The sequence below is a fragment of the Myotis nattereri genome (genome assembly GCF_964212035.1).
Source record: "Myotis nattereri genome assembly, chromosome: 2".
NCBI classification, from domain to species: Eukaryota; Metazoa; Chordata; class Mammalia; order Chiroptera; family Vespertilionidae; genus Myotis; species Myotis nattereri.
The window spans coordinates 87,288,197-87,309,755 of record NC_138076.1 but is presented as its reverse complement, the minus strand read 5'-3'; the positions used below and the strand labels follow the sequence as shown (position 1 = coordinate 87,309,755).

The 21,559-nt window shown below is 42.0% G+C and overlaps 1 protein-coding gene and 1 long non-coding RNA gene across 3 annotated transcripts in view; one reads left to right on the top strand and one right to left on the bottom strand.

Annotated features, from left to right (window-relative positions):
* The window catches only part of RB1 (RB transcriptional corepressor 1), a gene marked incomplete at its 3' end in the record, with an annotated part of 218,847 nt that extends 213,701 nt beyond the window's left edge, over positions 1–5,146 (bottom strand). For both annotated transcript variants that reach the window (XM_081082780.1, XM_081082781.1), the window contains exons 1-2: positions 4,866–5,146; positions 1,180–1,306 (exon numbers count right to left, since the gene is read on the bottom strand). In XM_081082780.1, the coding sequence (XP_080938906.1) occupies positions 1,180–1,306; positions 4,866–4,984 (246 nt within the window). In that variant the 5' untranslated portion in view covers positions 4,985–5,146. The remainder of the gene's footprint in view (positions 1–1,179; positions 1,307–4,865) is intronic.
* A 468-nt stretch (positions 5,147–5,614) lies between these two features.
* Positions 5,615–15,213, top strand: LOC308513006. The gene is made up of 4 exons (XR_013995503.1): positions 5,615–5,678; positions 6,065–6,195; positions 7,438–7,568; positions 15,114–15,213. It is a non-coding gene; the product is annotated as an uncharacterized lncRNA (long non-coding RNA).
* Positions 15,214–21,559: the final 6,346 nt, after the last annotated feature.

The following is a 21,559-nucleotide window of genomic DNA, read 5'->3' as shown; positions in this document are numbered from 1 at the left end:
ATAAGCTACACAGCCCACAGTACTTCGTTATAGTACACAGAGTAGACTAAGACAGCAGAGATTGTCTTTTTCTGTATTGATCTGATCAGTAAAAAGAGACACATGTATTCTAATACAATGCTGATGAGAAATAAATTCATTAAAAGTGACTGGAGTGCAATTCAGCAATAATTATCAAGAGTTTTTAAATGTTCATAGCTTTTGACTCAGTAATTCAACTCATAAAAATTGACTCTAATAATCAGAGAGTCATTCATTAATTTATATAACAAATTATCAAGGACTTATTTTGTGGCAAACATTATTCTTATGAATAAGAAAGGACAGATATCTCATTATTTTATATAGCAAAATAGTTAAGGAAAAAATAAGTGTCTAATAATAGTAAGAATTAAAAAATTAAAATGCATCTAATGAATAAAATATACTTCCATTGGAAACTACATTATCATATTTTTTTAAAATATTTAATAACAAGTAAATGCTCATGATATTAAGAAAAACATTTAAAGCAAGATATAAAAGTATATGTAATTATATATAACTATAGATGGGATCCCAAATCTGTATTTTAGATCTTACCAGCCAGGGACCTTGGTCAAATTACTTGACCTTATTCTACTTCAGTGTCTTCATCTATAAAATGAAGATTCTACATAATACATGTAAAATAAGGATTTTATATTTCACATCCCAATGGACTGCTAAATCAGTAATTTACAAAGTGCTTATAATATTTCCCCAGTACATATAAAGCACTAGTAATTATTTCAAATATTGTATGCAAAGAAAAAATAGAAGAAACATCAAAATATTATCAAAGATTCTTAATTCTAATAAAACTAATTCTAAGACTTACAGGAAATTTGAACACTCCCTGCATAATAGAATATATTAAAAATTATTTTATAAGGTATGACTTTGTTTTTAAAAAGTCTTTATATTATTGTGAAGTTTTTATAAATAAAATATATCTAAGATTGACTTTAAAATACTTTGGTGGGGAAGTTATGTGGTGATTTTTTTATGTTATCAGAGGTAAATTGCCTCTGAGTAATAGAATTATTACTAGCTTTTCTTTTCTTTGAATTTTTCTATTTTCTAAATTTTCTACAGTGATCCAAAAATTTATTTTTAAGGTGATAAAAATGTATTTAAAAAATTTAGGCAAATTCTTACCAATACTCCATCTGCAGAGGAAACTTTCTCCCAAGTTAACCAAGCTCTTTCTCTGACATGATCTGGTATCTTTAATTTCTGACATAATGCAGTAAAATCAGGTTCTTCAGTTTCTTCAAACTCAAGCCTACCAAATAAAGATATACATTTAATAGGCACAAAATCATAAATTAAACTAAGTCAACATTTGTTTCGATGGTTTGCGAATAATAGCACTATTCTGAAAAGCTAGCATCACTAAATGCTTTAGGATCTTATTTATCTTTACAGAACAAATTTATCTTTGAAAAATTTACAATTAGAATTTAAGTATATGGTTATCTTCTTCAGTTTTTCCAAAATAAGGATACTACACAGTGAAAAATGTTTGCTGGCCTGGTAAATCACACTTCAGAGTAGCAAAATAGTTTGTGAAGGAAAGTAAGTAATAGATAGCTAAAACTGGGGAAACTGGAATAACTATAACAGCAAGAGGAGAAAAACCCATTATTACAGAATCAATTCACTATCAGTGACTTAGTTAAAATAGAGTCTATAATTATCAATGTTTCATACATAATCTACCTGATGACATTTCTTACACAATGATTAACTTGACATAAATTATTCTTTTTCAATAATTCCTTTTTATTCATGTAATGCCTATTTGACATCTAATAATAATATTATGAGGAGTAGCTAATAATTTTTGAATATTAACCGTATGTATAATCTATATATATAAAAAGCCAGTGACCATAACGACCATAACAACCATAATGACCGGTCGCTATGACGCCCACTGTAGCCAGCAAACTGCCCGATCAGGGGGTAGGGCCGGTAGCCAACCTCATGGCCCCTCCCTCCTGCCGGCCTGCACCTGATTGGACTCTCCCACCCTGATCAAGAGTGGGCCGCTGGCCAAACGTCCCCTCCCTTTGTCCCCCTGGGGGAACCTGCCCCCAATCAGCCCTCCCCCACCATGATAGGTCTGCAGCCCCTCCCTCCCCCCCTCCCTCCCCCCCCCTCCGGCCTGCTCCTGATCACACCCCCCAGCCCAATGGGGGGGGGGCTAACTGGCCAACTGCCTGCAGCCCCTCCCCCTGGATGGCCACACCCCCAGTGGGCCTCCACCACCCTGATTGGCCTGCAGCCCCTCCCCCAATCCTCCCCCCACCACCAGTCCCACCCCAGATCGGCCCCTGACCCCATCAGGGGCAGGACTGTCCAGCCAACCACCCATGGCCCCTCCCCCAGGCTGCTGGCCCCTGATCAGCACCCCCTACCACATTTGGGGGCAGGGCCCACTGGCCAATCGCCCTTCCCCCAGCCAGCCCGGCTCTGATTGTCCCCAATCAGGGTGGGCCGGCAGGCCAACCTCCCGCCATCTGCTCCTCCCAACAGGCCCAGCACCCATCCTCCCAATTGGGGCAGGGCCAGCGGGCCCCACCTGTGCACGAATTTGTGCACTGGGCCTCTAGTACTGTATAAATAATGTCTGTATAATAATAATAGGAGAAATAGCTAATAATTTTTGAGTATTTACTATGACCCCAGTACAAAGTAGCTTAGATGCATGGTTTCCCTAAATCCCCAAATTAGCCCTATTAGGTAAGTACTCTTATTACCCTTATTTTACAGATAAATATCAAATCAAAGAAGTTAAAGCACTCACCTGGGATGACAGCCAGTAAGTGGGAACGTGGACATAAACTCAACAATCTAACTTCATATTCATAATTCATGTCCTTGACCACTATTCCAGACTGTCAACCCTCTCTCAATACATAATTCACTTTCGGTTATCTCAACAAAAAAGATAGCATGCTGATACTAGTGAGAGTTTCCCTTCCAATTACACCATTTAGGCCAGAGATAATGCAACAGAAATAAGATCTCAGCTCTCAAGGCAGAAATGGACTCTGTGGCCGGAAGTCCAGTTGGACTGGGACCTCAGTAAGTTTCTTGGCCTCAGTTTGCCAGGCTGTGGTTCTATCCTTGCTAAGCAGTTAGTCTACAGAGTTTGGCGGCCCGTGCTAAAGAAACCTTTTGTGGATGTGGATGATAAAGAGCCAACTATTTTTGTATGGTTTTGACTTACAGGGTAATTTAATAATTCCATCATTTAAGGTATATAAAAAGTGTTAGGGGGAAAAAAAGTGCTAAAAACACACACAAACAAACAAAGTTCAGATGAAGACCAGAACTTCAATATTTCTGGTTACCATACAATAATCCATAATGCTTCCAAAGCTCTGTGTAACATGGGACACTGCACTGAGTCTTTACTGCTCTTTCCAAAGGGAAACTTTCAAGTATTCGATACAACAGAATTTAAGCAGAAATTAATGTCTTCTCCCAGAACATCCTCAGGCTTTTTTCTTTAACTGGTGAGTATGACTTTTAATTGACCCACAAGGCAGTCTATTTAAATATATGAATTTTTAATGGTCTTTCACAAGCCATTTCCAAAAACCCATTCCAGTCTTTTACAATTTGGCCTGAATTCTATTAGTGTCTGGGGAGGTGAAAGAAACAGGACTTGGCAATGGAGCAGAAAGACGGAGGGAGTGGAGAGGGACAGAAAGGAGTCTCATTCCCCTGCAATGGCTACGTGGTCTTCAGGAGGACCGGCGCTGGCAAGAATAAAGACAACGATGCTCTTCCCATCTTAGCTTCGTAACCACAGAGTACCGCAATCGAGAAAAATAAGATGTTGCCAAAAAGAACAAACATCTCCCTGCCATGGTCCGCTGCGTTATTACATCATGGTATCGTGACTTTCTTCAATGTAAAGTCCATTCATGGGAGCACAAGGACACCAATTTTGTGCCCACACAAAGTGGGGGGAGGGGGAGCAACAGGACCCCCGGCTGGTTCATAGCCCAAAAGGGACAAAAATAATGAGGCGTGCTGAAGCCAACTGACATGGAACAAGAAAGGAAGAGGCAGTTTAGGGACTATTAGGCACGTAGGCTAAACCTGTGTCCACACACCGGGTCCTCTAAAGAGCTTTCTGTCCCCCCAGTCACTGCTACGGCTCTGCAGCCCCAAGAACTCGAAGCACTGGCCTATGGAACCCACACGGCACCCCGGCCAAGTGCCCGGGGGACAACTGGCCCCAGGACCCCGAACGCTCCCCAATGGCGGCTCCGCAGCAGCGCCCGCGGCCCGGCCGGCCTCTCCCAGGGGAGGCTCCGGCGGCCGCACGCCCGGAGGAGAGCTCTTCCAACTGTTGCATCCCCGGGAGACCCAAACAGAAAGTCACCCGGCCACCGGCGCGCTGCGAGTCTCCACGGGAGAACACTCCCCGCCAGACACTAGTCCTTTTGTGTTGTTTTTGGAGGACTTTTTCCCCCCTTTGACGGGGCCTCGAAATTACCCGCCGCCTGCGAGCCGCCAGTCCCGCGGAGGGAAGGCGGCACCTGTCACTTCGCTCAGGGACTGGAGCCCCACCCGCCGGACACCTGTCAAGCGGGAGCCAGACCCTTCCGGCGGCTCTGCCCTCGCTCGCGCGCCCAGACCCCTGTCACCCGCCCCCCGCCCCCGCCGCGCCGCCGCCGCGGGGGGTACGGAGGGACCCCCCCCTCCCGCGGGCCGGCCCCCGGCGGAGACGCGCCCCCGCCAGGCACCGCGGCGCCAGCCCCGACGCATCCTCCGGGCGCCCTTCCCGCGCGCCGGCAGTCGCAGCGGCTTTGCTCGCTCACCTGGCCAGAGGCAGGTCCTCGGGGCCGCTGTCCTGTTCGGGGTCCCCCTCAGGAGGGGGCGGCGGCGGCGGGGGGGCGGCGGCTGCAGCGGCGGCTCTCCGGGGGGTTTTGGGCGGCATGACGTCCCTGCCAGGGCAAGAGCCCGCGAGCGGTGAGGGGGGCCGGGGCGGGAGGACGCGCGCACGCCGGGCACGCCCCGTCCTCTCCCGACTCCCGTTACAAAAATAATATGAATGTCCCCTGAGGAAAACCGACAAGCCCTCCCCCGCCCGGCAACCGAGCGCCGCGTCCAACCGCGGGAAAACGTCACTTCCGCCCGCGGCGTCACGTCCGCGAGGCTCCGGGCCCGCCGGCGTCTGGAGGGAACCCGGGCGCCGGGTGGCGCGCGGGGCGGGGGCGCGAGGTCGGGCGCGCTGGGCAGGGAGCCCGGGCCGGCGCCCAGGCGTCTTTCCTGAGGCTGCAGCCGCCGCCCGAACCTGTCTCTACCCGAAACGCTCCCTTCCGGGCATGGGTGCCGGAACGGGGCATTGCACAGTCTGGCGGGCGAGATTGGGCCCATCTTCGTCTGTGGGTGGATCATGAGGTGCGGCTCAGGCCCCGCCGGGAGTATCAGGCGTTTGCACCCCCAGCGGGCACGCCCCTCTCCTCTGGGCGGCGCCCCGGGTCTCCACCGCAGCCCCCGCCCGTCCGCTCAGCAGAGTGGGCCAAACACACACAAACATTGCTGGGACACACAGCAGGAGCTGGACTCTGCCAGTCGCCGGGAGATACAAATGGCAGGATCACCAGTTAGGGAAGAGAGGAGGACTGTGGGTAAGGAACAGATTATAGTGTGATAAATGTTTTCATGCCTCTAACTTACCCAGAAAACATAACATGTTTTCTTGGTCTTTACTTATAGTAATAAATTGTCTAGTGGTGTAAAAACAGGAGGCACCTAGAATGTCTAAGGGACATCTTCAAAGGAACAGTGGCAGTTGAATAGAATTTGCCAGGGAGATATAACATTTATGGAGGGCTTACTATTGATAATGGGGAAAACTTAAATGGAATAAGCATTGCTAAGAGAGTCACTGAAAATAGAGGCTATTAGGGAAGTGGGGCCCAGCCACATCTTGTGCTTCAGTTCTTAGAGCAGGTCATTATAGGAAGTAATTTTTTTTTTTTTTTTTGCCTCCCTACATCCTATATAATAAAAGCCTAATACACAAATCGACTGAACAGCAGAACAACCAGTGGAACCACCGGTTGCTATGACACATACTGACCACCAGGAGGCAGACACTGTAAGGAGGAGCTGCCCCAGCCCGCAGGCCCCAGGCCAGCCAAGGCAAGTGCCAGCAGCCCCCCCACCCCATCTCCCCGCCAGTCAACACGCAGATCGGCCCTGATCGCCAGCCAGAACTAGGGACCCTACCAGTGCAAGAATTTCGTGCACAGGGCCTCTAGTATATTGGAACTAACTAATCTCTGTATTTACCCAGCAATAGTTCATTTGCATGAAAGAATTATATTTTGTGGTTTTTGCCTTTATAAATCCTTCCTTTGTTCTCTTGAGAGCAGTTTGGATTGCTACCTAAATCTGGGTCTCAAGTTCTAATTCTTTTTTTAAGACTCCCAAACAAATTTTTAATTTGTTTATAGCCTCAAATCTTTATTGGTTAACATTAAGTTGTGTTGGTAATCCTATCTAATAAAGAAGGAATATGCTAATTGACCCTCATGCCATCACAAAGATGGCAGCACCCACAGCCAATAAGGAGGGAATATGCTAATTGACTGCCCCACCTTCAAAGATGAAAGTGCCCACAGCCACAAGATGGTGGCACCCAGTCCCCTCAGCCCTGCTGGGGCAGCAGGCGTGCAGCCCAGCCACTCCACACATCTGCCTCTGGAGTCCCCCAGTCCCCTCAGCCCCCCAGCTGCCCAGGGCTGGCCCAAGGCGCAGGCAAGCCTCAGATGGCGGCTGCCCAGCCACCCAGGGCCACCCGAGGCTCAGGTAACCAGGGCCAGCTGAGGCTTGCACTGCCGGCAGTGACAGCAGCAGAGGTGTGATGGGGCATCGCCTTCTCCTGATCGCCAGGTTGCCTCCCGCCCCTGAGGGCTCCCAGAATGTGAGATGGGGCAGGCCTGGCTAAGGGACTCTCCCTCCAGTGCATGAATTTTCATGCACCAGGCCTCTAGTTTTACATAATTATCTTAGTCCTCAAAAACAATTATTTCAAAAACAAAACAATTATTTCAAATGAGTAGTGAGTAGTATTATCCCACTTTGCATATGGAGAAACAGGCTCAGAGGAGTTCATTAATTTGCCCAATATTCCAGAGCTGACGGATGGCAGAGGATTTGAACCCAGGTATATTGGACTCTGCTAATCCATTATATTGTACTGATAAAGAAAACAGCAAGAAGAGAGAAGCAGCATGTGCAAAGGCACAAACACATCACCAAAGAGCTTGCTAGAACTACCACCATCAAACATTAGCTCAGAAGCTGTCTCTTCCGTCTCTTGGTCTTCACTTATAGTAATAAATTGTCTAGTTTGAGTACATGTTTTTTTCTCTTTGGCAGATGCTATTGATTGTCCCTCCAGAACTTCACAACTAAGGTGCAGTGAACGAAATACAGTTGTGCTCTGATGTGAATCTCCTTATCCTTGGAAAAGCTGAGCAGGGCTGAGGCAGCAGGAGCCTTCAGGCAAGGTATGGCTGCAAACCTCTTGGGTTTATTATCCCAGTGAGTGGTATGATGGATTACCATTTTCTGTGTATGCCATGACATATGCCAGAATATACAAAGGGTTGGCAATCATTGGCCTACTCAGCAGCCCAGGTATATTTGTAAGCCAGCTATATCAGCCAAAGTTCAGAAACCCTCTCTTGGAGGCCAAAAGTTTGTCAAGAGGTAGAGTCCATTACCAGCTCCAACTACAGAGAGAAGATATCATCAAAGTGGTAATCCTTTCTAATCCTATTCACCTTGCCCAGGAGTAGTATAGGCAGGAACTCAGGGTGAAATTTTGGTTTTTGCTAGACCAAAGATAGTCCACTGAAAGCCTGCTAAAATGAAGTATAAGTATGACACCATTCTTCTACTTCTTAACTATTATGAGATTGTTTTCCATGCAATTGCTGCAGCATTGTGACCTAAGACACCTGACTTGAGAATAAAGCAGAAATATTAAGGATGGCACAGTAGGAATATTTAAAAAATGGGTCCTCAGTGACATAACTGAGCCTCTAACTTAACCAGAAAACATCATAACATGATTTTTCTCTAATGAGCTCCTTCAGAATAGAGAACAAATCATCATTATTGCCTTAGTACCCAGCACACTGTCGGGCACACAGTAAATTCTTATTTGTTAAAAGTGAGGAGGGCAGGAGAGCATAGGAAAGTTCTGGGAACTGAAGTAAACTCTCTTCATATATAGGTATGATTTGCTTTATTAAACCCAGTTTGTTAACATCTGGATTTACCACAATTATGATAAGTCAAAGAGAGATTCCTCAATTTACAAAAGGATGTAAATTAAATTGTTCCTTGCTACATTTAAACCTTTATACACAACTCAGGAAAAATCAAGTCAATCAAAATCCTTATCTTTGTTGCACTACCAGAGAAGTATTAGAAATTTTGCAGATTCTTAAAAGAAGCTTCCCCTGAACTTCCCACACCTCCACAGTAGTTTTAAGATTGCCATTAAGTCCAAATGATAATCTTTCTTAGATTTTCTATCTGGAGGTGCCTTCAATGATATTATAATTTTTTTTAGTCTTTCTTTGACCTTTTTTGCACTCATAAGCTACCATACTGTTTCCATATCTTTACAATCTAGCTTTTTGAAAGGGAGGTCCCCATATGTTTTCTCTCCTTCCTGAGCCTACTAGTGCCTGCTTTTTTTCTACCAGCAACACCACTCCAGCACTCCACTGAAATCACTTTTTCAAAGGTCACTGATGTCCTAATTATCAACCCAGGGCTTCTTTTTTGTCCTCAGCCTATTTAACTTTTCTGGCACTTAACACCGTTAACCACTTCCTCTTTCTTAATACTTACCTCCTCTTCCACAAACCCATGGTCTCCTTGTTTTCCTCCTCCCTTCTGCTACTTCATAAACTCCTCCACTATTTCTTCTCCCGGTCTCTTCAGCGAGGTTCCCTAAAGCAGCATTACTCAAAGTGGTCCTTGGACCAGTGCCAATTTTCACACTGTGTTTGGTCTACCAGAAGATAAGTAGAGAAATTAAGAGTAAATGCTTAGCAGCATTTTTTTTTTTTAGCAATTTAACATTTCATCAATATCCAAACGCATGATGATTGGACAGCTCTCATTAAACAGAGTATAGCACAGTACAGGTGTTCTCCAGCTTGTGTGATGAGTTGCAGGTAGCATGGCTATGTCTTTGTCATGTGCAGTAGGACCATGTTTTTTCAAGGTTAATTTGTCAACTATAACCCAAAAGTAAGTTAAAATTTATATGTTTATTTACTTCTATAATATTATTTTCTAGTCATTTGAATTTTTTAATATATTTTATTGATTTTTTAACAGAGAGGAAGGGAGAGAGATAGTTAGAAACATCGATCAGCTGCCTCCTGCACATCTACAGGAAATGTGCCCGCAACCCAGGTACATGCCCTTGACCAGAATCGAACCTGGGTCCTTTCAGTCCACAGGTCGATGCTCTATCCACTGAGCCAAACCGGTTTCAGCTCATTTGAATTTTTAATCAAGCTTGTTTTTGACAAGCATAGCTACATTAGGGAAGTAAAGTTTGTGTCATTTGTTTATAACCCTAAATTATAGATGGTAAAATAAGCCTTACTATCCCATTTTGTCAAGAAAAGACACACACATCAGCAAGTTAGTAATGATAGTAGTAAACCAAATAATGACCAGAGAAATGATCCCAAGGGGTTAAATACCTAAGTGTTAGTACTAATTTTACTCAGAAGTATATTTGAGTTCATAGCCACAACTCATAGTATAGTACTAACACCACAAACTGACAAATGGAGCAATAAAGCCATCAAACTTGAGTGGCATCTGTGTATATAAAAGCCTAAGCGACAGAAAGACCAGTCGACCGGTCGCTATGATGTGCACTGACCACCAGGGGGCAGATGCTCAACACAGGAGCTGCCCCCTGGTGGTCAGTGCACTCCCACTCAGCTGACCAGTGGGTGCCAGATGCCCAGCTCATGGCTGGCAAGCGCAGCTGCAGTGGTGCAAGCCTCTCCCCACTCCACGGCAGCACCTATCAGGCAGCAGCAGGTGCAGCGGGGCCAGGATGAGTGGGAGCAGTGTGGCACCTGGCCCAGGCTCAGGCTCCTCCCCGACTGCCTGCCACTTCTCTCACTCTATCCTTCGGAGGATGTCGGCCGAAACTGGGAGTCCGACGTCCCTCGAGGGGTCCAGGATTGCAAGCTGGCACAGGCCAGGCTGAGAGACCCCACCGGTGCACGAATCCATGCGCCGGGTGTCTAGTTAACATATAAAATATAGAGAAACCAATTTTGAATTTGATAAAACATTTTGAATTTTTATTTTCCATGAAAATAAACTCCACACATAAGAAATTCATGGGTGTAAAATTCATTTCTCCCATTAAAAGATAATTTAAATGTAACTATAACTTACTTAATAGGAGACATTTTGGAACCTGGCTACAGATAAAGAGTTGAAAATGGATTTTAAAAATAAAGCATTGTTTGCTTCTTTTGGATAAAAATTAAAAATGAATATCCTGAGCTTGCTAAAATCGCATTAAAATCTTTTCTTCCATTTCCTTAAACATACCTTTGAGAGACTGGTTTCTCTGCTATGAGTGTTGTTAAATAAAACATAGAAACAGTTTAGATGTACTACATTATCTCCTGCAAGTAGCATTGTCCCCAATCCAACCTAGATTAGATACTTTAATAAGCAAAAGGCACATTCATTTGTCATGTTAAAACTTTAAATAGTGACAAACTTAAAATACTAAATGTTGTTATAGCATTTAATGTGGGAAATCGCTAATTTATTACCAAGGTTTATTTAGTTGTTATGACTGTGAAATCAAAACAAATTAAGGTTGTATTAGCAATCCTCTGTTAATCATCTACATGTGCATTTTCAGTGAACAAAGTGCAGTTTTGTAGGTTTTTTTATCCTTTTATCTTTTATTCTAATTGTTTTCTGAAATATAATTTTATGTCTGTTTAAAATGCTAAAAAATGTGAGCGTCTATGTGATGTGACTTCATTTGATTTTTCTAGTACTTTTTAAATTTTTATTTTCCAAAAGTATCAATTCATGAAAAATCAGAAATTAAAAAGTTTCTTTAAAGATAGTGTGAGTCAGCGATAGCCTAGAAGATCCTCAACTTTCTTCTTGCTCTATTTCAATTCTCATGATTTAAATTACCTCCCATATGTATATGCTCTTAGATTCTTTCGGGGTTTAAGAAACAGAGACCTGCTCAGTTTACCTGGATTATTCAGGGTTAATGATTAGTTTAAGGGGGGGAAGTGAAGAAGACAACAAAAAGAGCCCCTTCTGCTACACTTGGGCTCCCCTCCTTCCTGCCCCTGTGAATGGTGTTTTTGTTCATCTCTTTATGCTGTTCTTCTGCCACATGACCTTCTCTCCATGCCACCAATTCACACTCTTCTGGAGAGAGAATGATTGATTCCCCCACTAAACTGCAATTTACATTAGCAGCACAAGGTAACAACTTGCAGGGCCCAGTGTAAAATGAAAATGTAGAACTCCTTTTTCAAAAATTATTGAGATTTTTTCAAGATGGTGACATAGGACATTAACTCAAGCATAAAACCCTTCTAAATGTATTGCTCACATGCCCTAAAGCTGACCCTGTCCATGTGGATAGATCTATATCTGTTCTGCTAACTATGGTATCTCCATGCCTAGCATGTGCCCATGGCACTGAGCAATCAGTTAGACTTGATACCAAGGGATAGCTAGTTTTGGTATTACACTATTCGTTTCTCCTTCCCTGTCCACTCCCATTTGTCTTAACTCCTGTTTCTCTCTAATTGCACTCGGGCTGTATTTTCTAGAGAACCCAAGTTAAAAGACAATCCCAGGAATGTCCTACAGACAGGATGGATATTAGAGTTGATATCTCAGGGTGATAAAGATCCCTGGCATAGTAAGTTATATAGTAAGTGAGGCCACACGTAGATCATAATTGCTAAGGCTTCACACCTGTGTCCACTGGGATGCAGTGCATGAAGAATGTGAGGCATTGGAAAGTGTGGTGGCTATGATCCTTGAACAATATGGGGACAATAATTTTAAGGATTGTGGATGGGATGGATTTTGTTTATGGAAGTGTATGCCTTGCAAGAGAAAATGATACCTCAGACAGCTAACTGTCACTTTAAAGCACACTTAGAAGGTCAGAGGGCCTCTATTGGCAGTTTCTTTTTTACAAGGCTATGATTTCCTGTAGAAATTTGACATTGCTGTGACATCCAAGCACATGATCAGAAGACTCATCTCCTTGAACAGGGTATAAATATATCACACCCTGGACTTCTCTAAAACATATTGAAAAAACTGGTCCTTCACCACAGATAGCTTGACAAGCATTAATCTAGAGTACTTGTCCCTTTGTACTCACCAGGACAGAAGACAGAAGAATTAAAATAGCCCTGAGGCTAGAAAGTAAATGTGTACTCCTATCCTTTTTAATTTTAATTTCTGAATTTATCTTGCCATGAACCAGTAACCAAGAATTAACAACACCGGTCTATAGATTATACTTTGAATAACACAATCTAAATGGCCTAGTAAAGCAAATGCATGTCAAAGAATGGAGGATAGAATCCTATATAAAAAAAGGTAATATGCAAATCGACCAAACGGCAGAACGACTGGTCGCTATGATGCACAATGACCACCAGGGGGCAGATGCTGAACACAGGAGCTGCCCCCTAGTGGTCAGTGCACTCCTACAGGGGGAGCACTGCTCAGCCAGCAGCCGGGCTGAGGGTTGGCAAGGGCAGTGGCTGTGGCAGGAGCCTCTCCCACCTCCAAGGCAGCGCTAAGGATATCTGACTGACTGCCATCAGTTGGACATCACTTGAGGGCTCCCGGACTGAAAGGGCACAGGCCGGGCTGAGAGACCCCCGCCCCCCTCCAGTGCATGAATGTCATGCACTGATGTCGTGCACCAGGCCTCTAGTCTAAAATAATCCAAGGGCTTGCCACATTTGATGACGTTTTTAGAATTCCAATATTCTGGGAATGCTAGGAATATCACTGATGTAAAGAACAAGTTGTTGCACCTCTCACTTCCTGCCTCTAACAGAGAGACTCATCACATAGTGGTGGACCTTTTTGGATTTTGAGGTCAGTATATATTGTCTTTGGGAATATAAATTAAACTCATTTTTCAGGTAACTTAAAAGCTTTTATTTGCAAGTGGGTGCCAAAATAAGAGACATCTCAAAAATCAGGTCCAGGCTTCAGCACAAGGTGCCCTACTACTTGAGCAGTATAATCCACCAAATCCAATGGTATGTATTTGTGGTGGATAAGCAATGTATAGAGTCTCTGGTAAGTCCTAGTAGGAAGTATACTCTGAGGTTTTGGAGCAATGCAATGCCTTCTGCAATAGTGAATTATCTCTATTTGAAAAATCAGTCATTTGTGCTACCTGGCCCAAGTAGAACTGAGTGCCTAATTATGGGAGACCATAAGGTGCCTAAACAATAGGAGTAGCCCATCATGAGCTGATTATTATACACTGAGTTATAAGTTATTGCCACTGGCAGGCACAGCATCAATCTATTATACAATGGATATAGTACATTCAGGATCAGGCCCATGCAGGGACCAAGAAGGCATGAGTAAGCTAAGTGAACAAATGATCCAAACTCTTATTTCACCAACTCTCTTGCACTGATACCTCTCCCTGAATTCAGTCCTTTGGCCAAAGGAGGTTCTCTAGGACCAACTGATGGAGGAGGAAGAACCTCTGACATAGTTTACATATGGGTTGGTAAAAAATGTAGGTGCTATTAAAAATGCATTGCTGATGCCCTAAATTACAGTGATGATGGAAATCCTCCCTTGAGCAGATTTGTGAGTAGTAACTTGATTGTTTACTTCTTAGGAAGAATAAGTGGCTTGAGATATGAATATACATGAACTTCTTCGCTTGGTCAGGACCTTGGGGGAAAAAGATTGGAGTATTGGGGATAGTTTGGTCTGAAAACAGAAGATGAGTGGATCTATGGGAGTGAGAATAAAGCATTTCTATCTTTGTGTCTCATGTTAATTCCCACCAAAGAGCATCAATCACAGAGGAGATTCTCTGGCATCAGGTGAATGAAATAACTTAGCCAGCACAAAGATCCCAGGAATAGAGAAGTCATGGTGGCAGTGATGAAAGTCTTGCAAGGGCCCCAAAATATGGACTCCTTCTCACCAATTCTGATCTATTCACATTGATGTTTACTGCCGTTGCTTTATTCCCAACTTGCCATTTGAGAGACCAATATATGGCATTACTCTTGGAAAAGACCCACTTGATGAAAGATTGATCACACTGCATTCTTTGTACAAGGGAGGAGGCAGCAATTCATCCTCATCAGAACTGGTACCTAATCTAGCCATGAATTTGCCTTTCTTGCCCTCAGTGCCTCTGCCAGGATCACTATTCGAGAATTTATAGAAGCCTGGTCTATTGACATGGTTTCTCAGACCAAAGGATCCATTTTATGACAAAAGAGGAGAAACAGTGAACACATGACCAAAGGCCCCTGTGCTCTCATGTAACTCATCTGTATTAGTTAGATCTTGTTACATAACAAAATGCTCTAGACTTAGGGCATGGCTGGGCACTGTCCTCCAAGATGCAGCATATGCACTAAACCAACAGCTAGTATGTGATACTATGACTAGAATATGAAGGTGCAAGGAATAAAGAGTGGAGGTAGGATTAGCTCCTTGTATTGGATGAATGTTGGTACTTTGCTTAAATCTCCTTTTCCTACTGGCACACTCATCCCCCAACTGCTGTGAATGTTGACTGAGAATTGTCCTCAGCCAAATGGGAGCTGCCTCATCTATGAGTTCTACCCCCATTCCTGATCCCACCCCCTCACTGCTGACAGATCTTGGCCCCATAATTGACTGACAGAAGGGTATTAAAGGGTTAAGGCAAGAAAGAGGAAGATTATTAATTATGGTCTTAGTACCTTGTTTTATTAACCTTTGTGCCTTTTCAGAGATTGTGGCTGGACACCATCTTGAACAGGACTATGACAAAATGGATTTGCTCCTTCCTCCTTAGGGAAGAAGTGAAGGTATGATCACACAAAACTGGATACCCCTATTGTATGTACGCAATATGGGGGTGAATATAATGGAAAGGCATGAGTGAAAATAAATGGTGCAAGAAATGGATTTTATCGAACACTGCTTATGTATTCAGATGCTCTTGGCCTCACTGGCTCCACATTAGCCACTTGTATTATACCAGCCAAGATTGTGGCAAGCAACTCCTGGTGGGCTATACTGCTGTGGCAACAGACTGCATAGAAGCACAACTCAGTGGTGGCTCACGTTATACCCAAACAATATCTTGTCACCTCCTGCCCCGGAGCTTTTCTGTTGGCAATGAGGAATGAGATAATGCAGGACCTGACAGTGCCTATACATGTACAACCCAAAAATGTGGGGGGTTTAATGTCCATGAAGAAAAACTTTGATAAGGGAATCTAGCAGATAAATTCTGTGTCTTCTTCCAAGAAGTTTGTTCTGAGATTAGGGTCATCTATATTGCCGCTTGAAAGACGCTCACATGAGACTGAGACTGAGGTGCATTTAATAATGAGTGGTGGCAAATTCATAGAATCAATGAAGTGCATTTGCATGTAGAAAAAGGCCTCAAAAGATAAACAACAATGTGCAGGCAGGTGTTTCTTTTAATTTTATACAATAAATTTAGGTTTGTGCAATTCTATGTCAGATGTTTTGTAATAAGAAAAAACTATATAATTAACTATATAATTTTTCATTAAAAATATATACAATCACTGTTGTGAGGTTCTCACATATAATAAAGTTGTATAACATTAATTCATCAGAGGTGCCTATTATAATCATTACTAGAGGCCCAGTGCACAAATTCATGCACATTGAAAGGAAATTAATTAGAAGAAATAGTTTAATATCGCCATTTGCCCTTTCTCTATAATAGAAGTGTCAGCCAAATTCACAATTAACAATGACAGATCGAAACACATGCATGTGATTGGCACCAGCGATTATATATATATATATATATATATATATATATATATATATATATTTGCTTAATTAGACCTGCTTTCTGATTTAGCTAAATTATTTCTAGCCCAGTGAAGCACCCCAACTTCTCTTTCAGGTAATTGTCAGCAACACAGCAGTAAATATCAATATGAAACAGATTATTGTTGTAGATCACACAGGGAGAACAAAGGGTGAAATATTTAACTGTAGTAGTGTTTGACAATATTCTGCACAATGAGAAAACCTGAAGTCATTTTCAAGTTCCACCATTTCTTACTTCTTTTCAGTCAGGTCAAGTTTCTAAACTTTCTAAATCTCTGTTTTCCAGATAATGAAAAGAAACTAGGATTCCACTAAGTCTCCTATCTACCTACTCCAGGACTTTGTGAGGAGCAAATGAGACAGTGGTTCTCAACCTTCTGGCCCTTTAAATACAGTTCCTTATGTTGTGACCCAACCATAAAATTATTTTCGTTGCTACTTCATAACTGTAATGTTGCTACTGATATGAATCGTAATGTAAATATCTGATATGCAGGATGGTCTTAGGTGACCCCTGTGAAAGGGTCGTTCGACCGCCAAAGGGGTCGCGACCCACCGGTTGAGAACCGCTGGTTGAGATGAGGCACAGGAAAACGCTTCACAGACATTTGGTTAACGTGTGAAATGTTTGCACCTGACTATAAAGCAAGTCGTGTTCCTGGGCTGAAGAAACTCCAAGGAGGTTAGTCACAAGAGAGAGGAAGCTGGGCGTTGCTACATGACATCATTACCCGGCACCCACAGCGACCATTTCAGGGCTGGGCTGAGCTGTGGGCTGCGTTTTGCGCCATGGGGTCTCGGCAGCGTTGCCTGCGATTTTGGTGGGGTGTCACTCCGGGTTTGTGGAGGGGCCTGTGTCTCACTTGGGGGAAGCCGAATGTTGCTTTGTGGGTGCCAGGTCTGTAGTGCCGTTTATTGTTAAATGGCCTGCAGCGAGGGAGAAGCCGGGCGTTGCTGTGTGACGTCATTACCTGGCGCCCACAGACACCGTTTCCAGGCTGGGCTGGACTGTGGGCCACATTTTGCGCCATGGGCTCTTGGCAGCATTGGCTGCAATTTGGTGGGCTGTCACTCCGGGGTGGTGGCAGGGCCTGTGTCCCTATCGGGGAAGCCGAGTATTGCTTTGTTGGCGCCAGGTCCGCGGTGCTGTTTCTTTATAAATGGCCAGTGTGCCTCACGGCAGCTCCTGGGCTGAGCGTCTGCCCCCTGGAGGTCAGTGCACGTCATAGCGACTGGTCAGATTGTTGGAGGGACACTTAGTATATTAGCGTTTTATGTAGAGAGATAGCAATCAGACTCCAAACAAAAGAAAGAAGGTGTAATTAAAAAGCAAACACTAGCCCTAGACGGTTTGCCTGAGTGGATAGAGCATCAGATTGTGAACTGAAGGGTCCTGGGTTCAATTCCATTCCAGGGCATATGCCTGGGTTGCAGGCTCAATTCCCAGTAGGGGGTGTGCAGGATGCAGCCGATCAATGATTCTCTCTCATCATTGATGTTTCTATCTGTCTCTCCTTCTCCATTCCTCTCTGAAATCAATAAAAATATTTTTTTAAAAGCAAACACTAACCATAAAAAAGTTAGAGTGCCTATTTTAATATGAAAGAAAGTAGGCTTTAGAACAAGGAGTTTTACCAGAGATGAAAATAATATTTCATATTAGTAAAAGGGTCACTCAAGAAAATACAGCAATTTTAAATATGCATCTATCAAATAAGATAACTTCAAAATTCACAATGCAAGAATTGACAGAACTAATGGGAAAAATAGATAAATCCCCAATTATAATAAAAGATTTATAGCACTCCTTTTGTAGGAATTGATAGGGTTAGTACAGCACAGTAATTGAGAATTTTCCAGATTGTTTGTCCTTTAATTTCAATAAAAACATAGTTTGTTTTCAATCATTTGAAATTTATTCAGACTTCTTTAATGGCCTAGCTAGCCTGTGGTCTATCTTGATGAATGTTCCATGTGACTTTAAAAAGATGTATATTCTACAGTTGTTGCATGTAGTATTCTAAAATTTCAATTAGGTTAATTTTTATATACAGTGTGAGATAGGGATTGAGGCTCATTTTTTTCATATAAATATTCAGTTGTTTTAGTACTGTTTGGAAAAAAAAAAGACATTCCTTCCTCATTAGATTGCCTTGGTATCTTTGTCAAATCAATTTATTTTTATTAATGTGGATTGTTACTAGACTATTTTGTTCTGTTGATCTGTTGTCTATCCTTACATGAATACAGCAATGTAATTCCTAAAGTTAAGTAACATTAGCCATTCAACTTTTTTCTACTTTTTGAATTTTCTTTTGTATTCTTGTGTTGTTGTTTTTTTTAATTTTAATATGCATTTTACAATCAGCTTAGTAATTTCTATGAAAAGACTGCTGGGATTTTTATTTTAATCATTAATCCATAACTATAGTATATTTCGCAATTTATTTAGTCTTTTTTTAAATATTTTTTATTGATTTCAAAGAGGTAGGGAAAGGGAGAGAGATAGAAACATCAATGATGAGAGAGAATCATCAATCATCTGCCTCCTGCACTCCTCTCACTGGGGATCAAGCCCACATTCCGGAAATGTGCCCTGATCTGGAACCAAACCGTGACCTCCTGGTTCCTAGGTTGACACTCAACCACTGAGCCACCACGGCCAAGCTAGTCTTTTTAAATTTTCTTTGAGTTATGTTTTATAGTCCTTACTGCAGAAATCTTACCTATCAGTTGTCAAATGTATTCCTAAGTATTTGAATTTTTATGTAAATGCTGTTTAGTTTATTTTCTATTTGGTTGTAGATAGTACAGTTGACCCTTGATCAATGCAGAGATTAAGGGTGTTGACCACCTGTGCAGTCAAAAATCAATATATAACTTTCGACTCCCCAAAAACTTAGTTACTGCCCCAACTGGTTTGGCTCAGTGGACAGAGCGTCGGCCTGCGGACTGAAAGGTCCCAGGTTCGATTCTGGTCATGTGCCTTGGTTGCGGGCACATCCCCGGTGGGGGGTGTGCAGGAGGCAGCTGATTGATGTTGCTAACTCTCTATCCCTCTCCCTTCCCCTCTGTAAAAAAATCAATAAAATATTTTTCAAAAACAAAAACAAAAAAACTTAGTTACTAATAACCTACTGGTGACCAGAAGCCTTACCAATAATATAAACAGTTGATTAGCACACATTTTGTTATGTTATATGTATTATATACTGTATTCTTACAATAAAATTATCTAGAGAAAATAAATTATTATTTTAAAAGTTATAAGGAAGAGAAAATATTTATTTAAAAGCCCTGTGTATAAGTGTACACCAGTGACTTAAACCCATGTTTAAGGTTCAACTATATAAAGAAATACAGTTGGCTTTGTATATTGATCTGTACTGCAGCCTTTCTAAATTCACTTATACATCTATGTACATCATAATATTTTATGAAAATAAAGACAGTTTTTTCCCAACTGGTGTGATTTGATGGTTGAGTGTCAACCCATGAACCAGGAGGTCACAGTTCGATTCCCAATCAGGGCACATGCCCGGGTTTGCAGACTCAGTCCCCAGTAGGGGCCGTTCAGGAGGCAGCAGATTGATGATTCTCATCATTGATGTTTCTTTGTCTCTATCCCTCACCCTTCCTCTCTTTAAAATCAATAAAAACCTTTATTTTTTAAAAAGACAGTTTTATTTATCCCTTTCTATTCTTTATGGCTTTTATTTCATTTTCTTTCTTTACTGCACTAACTAAATCTTCAGATACAATATTAAACAGAAGTGGTGAAGTGGATATAATTGCTTTATACCTGAATCTATTGAGAATCTAAAACATTTTTTTCTTTAGTCTATTGGTACAGTGAATGACATTGATTGATTTTTTTGAGAATTATTTTTTTTAATATATTTTATTGATTTTTTACAGAGAGGAAGGGAGAGAGATAGAGAGTTAGAAACATCGATGAGAGAGAAACATCGATCAGCTGCCTCCTGCACATCTCCTACTGGGGATATGCCCGCAACCCAGGTACATGCCCTTGACCGGAATCGAACCTGGGACCCTTCAGTCCGCAGGCAGACGCTCTATCCACTGAGCCAAACCGGTTTCGGCTTGAGAATTATTTTGAAGGAGCTATGATTATACTACTACAATATTTACCCTTTTAAAGAGTACAATTCAGTGGTTTTTAGTATTTTCTCAGAGTTGTGCATCCATTGACACTATAAAATTCAAGAATATTTTTTTCTTTCCAAAAAGAATCCTTCTACCAACTAGCAGTTTCTATTCTTTCTTCTTTTGCTCTGGCAACTACTAATCTACTTTCTATACCTATCTATTTGTCTATTTTAGATATTTCACATAAATTAATCATAAAACATATTTTCAAGTTTCTTCCATATTGTAGCATAAATCAGTATTCATTCCTTTATATGGCTGAATAATATTTTACTGAATAGAAATAGCACATTTTGTTTATCCATTCATCAGTTGATGGACTTTTAGTTGTTTCCACTTTTGTTTCCAACATTAGAAATAATGCTGCAATGAACATTCATGTGCAAGGTTTGTGTGGATATATGTTTTCAATTATTTGTTTATATACTTATGAGTGGAATTTTTAAAATTTTTTTGAGGAATTCCAAACAGTTTTCCAGAGTAGCTGCACCATTTTACATTTCCGCCAGGGATATATGAGGGTTCCAATTTCTCTACATGCTCGTCAACATTTGCCATTGACTATCTTTTTTATTTAAGCATCCTAGTGGTTGTGAAACACTATCTTGTTATGGTTTTGATTTGTATTTTTCTAAGAATAAATGATGCTAAAAATCTTTTCATGAGCTTATTATCCCATTTGCATATCTTCTTTGGAGAAATGTCTATGCAAACGTTTTGCTCATGTTAAATTGGGTTGTCTTTTTATTGTTGAATTGTAAGTGTTCGTTATGTGCTGTAGATAAAAGTCTCTTACCAGATATATGATTTGAAAATATAATTTCCCATCCTATGAATTGTCTTGATTGTGTCCCTTAAAGCACAAAAGTTGAATTTTAATTGAACCCAATTTATCTATTTTTTTATTTCCTAGACCAAGCAAACCTAATCTACACTAATAAAAGAGAAACATGCAAATCGGTGTCACTCCGCTACGCCCACCAGCCAATCAGAGCAACTATGCAAATTAACCCAACAAAGATGGCAGTTCATTTGCATACACAGGTGCAGAGCTAAGACTGAAGACTGAAGAGGCTTGGCTTCTCCACTGCGGCCAGACCAGAGGCCTGGGTCCCAGGTGCCGGAGGAAAACCGGTGCCAGCAGCCAGGGGAAGGAAGGCCTATTGTGTGAATCTTCGTGCAACGAGCT